The 3,693-nt window shown below is 33.9% G+C and overlaps 1 protein-coding gene and 1 long non-coding RNA gene across 4 annotated transcripts in view; one reads left to right on the top strand and one right to left on the bottom strand.

The window, feature by feature from the left end:
• LOC106872681 (uncharacterized) overlaps positions 1–3,693 on the top strand; it is a 21,536-nt gene that overhangs the window by 12,394 nt on the left and 5,449 nt on the right. The window contains exon 2 of the long non-coding RNA XR_001409794.2: positions 2,736–2,829. This is a non-coding gene — a long non-coding RNA (uncharacterized LOC106872681). The remainder of the gene's footprint in view (positions 1–2,735; positions 2,830–3,693) is intronic.
• The window catches only part of LOC106872656 (dystrobrevin beta), a 155,199-nt gene continuing 153,288 nt past the window's right edge, over positions 1,783–3,693 (bottom strand). For 2 of the 3 annotated variants that reach the window (XM_014919730.2, XM_052969920.1), the window contains one exon: positions 1,783–2,629. In XM_014919730.2, coding sequence (XP_014775216.1) covers positions 2,495–2,629 — 135 coding nt within the window. In that variant the 3' untranslated portion in view covers positions 1,783–2,494. The remainder of the gene's footprint in view (positions 2,630–3,693) is intronic. The other variant, XM_052969921.1, reaches the window with a different exon arrangement.

The following is a 3,693-nucleotide window of genomic DNA, read 5'->3' as shown; positions in this document are numbered from 1 at the left end:
AGAATCTTGAAGTTAACCCTTTAAGTCCACAGCTCTTCTCCTTATTTTAATAACCCCTGAACCAGAGTTTATATATTGACTGACCCAGATATTGAACCCATGTCTCAGCTAAAATACTAAACATACCACTGAATCAATGCCTAGCTTCACTCTCCCATTGTCCTCCTGTTGGTCAATTAACTATAAATCTAACGTTTTCGTTATGGTGGTTGATTTTTTTTTTTTTTTTTTTCTTCCTTAAAAGTTCCCATGCTAGGCCAACTGGGGTTATCAGGGCCCAACATATTCACTGATTCTTTGAAAGCCTGATACAGCCCTCTATGGTGGGTGGGACTTCCAAGAAGAAAAACCCATTGAAATTACAACCACAATGGAAATGTTAGATTTAAAGCTCCTAATTTTCATTGGTTGTTGGGGAGTAAAGTATTAAATTCAATAGATTAGCTGGTGGTTGCGAGTTCAATCCTTGGGTTAATCAATACATTCTCTGGTTCAAGGGATAACAGGATCTTAAGTCTCTTCCCTTGTGGATTTAGTAAAGTCAGCTGTGAAATTCCAAGAATATTACTGAAGATATCAGTCAAGTGAACAAAGCCTGAAGAGAGAATGACCAGACCATTGTGAAGTCTAGCAACCAAAGAGGGGACACTAGCCGGAGTGTTAAATAATTCTCCAGCTTAGAAATTCAAGTTTTGTATATATATATATATATATATATATAATAATAATAATAGGGTAAAATTAATCAATTAATTAATAATTTTACCAAGTAGTTCAGTACATTAAAATAACCTTTTTAGGTAAAATTATACAAAAGGCATTTCAACTCCTATTTCTAAATTCAGTGCATGGTGAAGCAATTAGCTGACCCCTGATTATAATTATGTTTATAATTATAGAATATTTGTGTGTGTGTGTGTGTGTGTGTATATATATATATATACACACACACGTGAATGAGTGGGTCTATTTTATGCAAAACCCGAAGTGCTCAATAGATGCTTGTGTTAGAAATGTGTAGAGCCTGTTGTAATTGTGCATCAGTAAACAAAATTAATTCCTTGTAGCTTAAGGTTTCATGTGTTAAATCTGAAATATTTCAAACTCACAAATAAATATGGTTGATTAATGCCAACTGCACGAAACCTTTAGGTAGGAGAAATTAACTCTGTTTACTAGCACATAATTACATATATAAAATATTTCATCCGTAATTATTGATCCAATAAAATATATTTTATTGAACTAATGATTATGGATTAAATATTTTGTTCACTCTCAGACTTATCTTTAAGTATTCTATTCTGAATGGTTGGCCATAATTACTTTTAAATGTGTCACCCACTGGAATGTCTATCTATTTATCTATCTATATATCTATTTATCTATCTGCACACACACATTCAGAGTCTGGATCTTGGACAACAACTTGCATTTTAACTGTTTAAATTGCAGTCATAATCCATTACCTAAACTACAATTGAATAACTATGAATACATTCACATGAAACTTAGCATATCAGGCCATTCAAATCTAATAAATGCACACACATCTATATATGTGTGTGAAGACCTTTTCCTTAGTATAATACGTGTGTGTGTGTGTGTGTGTGTGTGTGTGTGTGTGTATATATATACTACTTAACCCAATATATGTAAATATCACTGAATTTCATTTGAATGCTAACCATAAGAAATAAACTTAATTTCAGGTATCCATAGTTTAATATGATGATGTCATTGTAGCTAAAAATGTATTGTCAAGGATGACAAACGTTAGAATTAAGATTTTCTTTTTTAACATTTCAGCATTTTTAATCAAAGGACTTAGTATCATAAACATTAATGTATTCTTTACTGAAGACCTCAATGTCTTTGCCAACATTCTCTTTTACTCTCAGCCATCAATGCCAACTGCATGATACAATATTACGGTGTTGCCGTTACCATCAAACATGACTTCTCTATACATTAACACTCAAAGACGTCTTAGAATATTCTTCTCAGTCGCTTCCATTTCACATTCCATTCTGCAACAGTCATAGATGCATTTTACAATTTGTCTTCTGACAGATTTATTTTCCTCCTTCGACTGAAACTATGATTAAAGATAACAGTGGCTTAAAATAATTTCACAAAAAGTGTAGAGACAAATAGAAATGACGGTAGTTGTATGTTGTGAGGTATTTTCAAAGGGAACAGAAATGTCCATTAATAAAACAAGACTGGTGCTGCTACCACTGACTGGCGACTGGTCATTTTGGGAGTCGTCCATCTCGGCTGCAGTGCTGCTCTAAAGTGTGGCCTTGCTGGAAACAGCATGGTTTTATTTGGTTTTATTTATTTATTTTTGTGGGGTGGTGGTGCAAAAAGGCAGACTGACAGACTGACAGAAATACCAGGTGGAAAAGAGAGAAATTTCCAGAATTAAAGCCTTTCAGAAGCTGTTTGTTGGCTTCTTTAATCAGCAACAGGTTTCGTAGTTGATGAACTATCATCTGTTCACCCAGCGTCGCATTGATTCTTCCCATTCGGTGTTGCCACCCTCTTCATCATCAGTTCGGATGTAAGATTCTGCGTCTGACTGCAAGTAGCTCTCGTCATCCGTCATATAACGGTTCACCAATTCCTGAAAAATATAAGATGTTAACGTAGGAATTTGTCAGACAATTTCTTATCTCTGCAAATGAAACGAAGATTGGAATGACATTCGAATTATTTGTTTTATATTTCAGAGACTTCAAGTAAACAAGAAAGAAAATGGTTGCTGAACAAAAGAAGCATGGAAATTCAAAGACAATTCAGCATTGGAAGAATCTAATATAAACGGTAAAATTAATAACATAAAATCTATATCAGTTATTAACACTGCCAATACTAATTAATAGTTGCTTATAATTAATTTAAAGCTCTTAGAATTTTTAGAAGAACGTTGACATGTAAACAGACTTTCAAAAACAATAAACATATCAAAGTCACAATTTAGAGAAATTTCAATGATAGTAATTCCAATTCGATAATACCATTTCTAATATTATTTTTGACCTCCTCCCATGATAAATAATTGTTGGCTTATACCACAAAATATTTAATCTTTCATTGATGTACTCAGGTGTAAACGTCTGGTTGTTGGATTAATTTTAGTCTGCCATCATCATTCAACATCCGTTCTCTATGCTGGCAAGGATTGGATGGTTTCACATGCAGGAGTCGCACCAGCTTCCCATTGTCTGTTTTAATATAGTTTCTACAGCTGGATTCCCTTCCTCATGCCAGCTACTTTACAGAGTGCTTTTTACATGGTACCAACACTTTTTAAGTCTGTCCAAGCTTACAATTTCCAAATAACTTGGAATATTTGTTCAAGTGACCAGACAATAGTTGACCTAAATCTTCATTTTGATATATATCAAAGCACTTGCACATACAATGGTTTTACAGAAATTCAAACCATTTTTAAGTCTATCCTTGCAGGAAGAAAACATTGCCTGATATCCTCATCTTCACTAGCACCACCATTTAACATCCATCTTTCCATGCTGGCCTGAGTTGGATTATTTGGCAAGATCTAATGAGCCAGAGGTTTGTGGTATTCTTCACTTGTCTCCTTTAGCATGGTTTCTATGACAAGATGAACTTCTTAATGCCAATCACTTCATGGAATGTCCTGGGTGCCTTTTTTTTTTTTTTTTT

Source organism: Octopus bimaculoides, chromosome 8 (genome assembly GCF_001194135.2).
Source record: "Octopus bimaculoides isolate UCB-OBI-ISO-001 chromosome 8, ASM119413v2, whole genome shotgun sequence".
Taxonomy (NCBI): Eukaryota; Metazoa; Mollusca; class Cephalopoda; order Octopoda; family Octopodidae; genus Octopus; species Octopus bimaculoides.
Note: the sequence above shows the minus strand (reverse complement) of the source record. Positions and strands in the feature narration are given on the sequence as shown.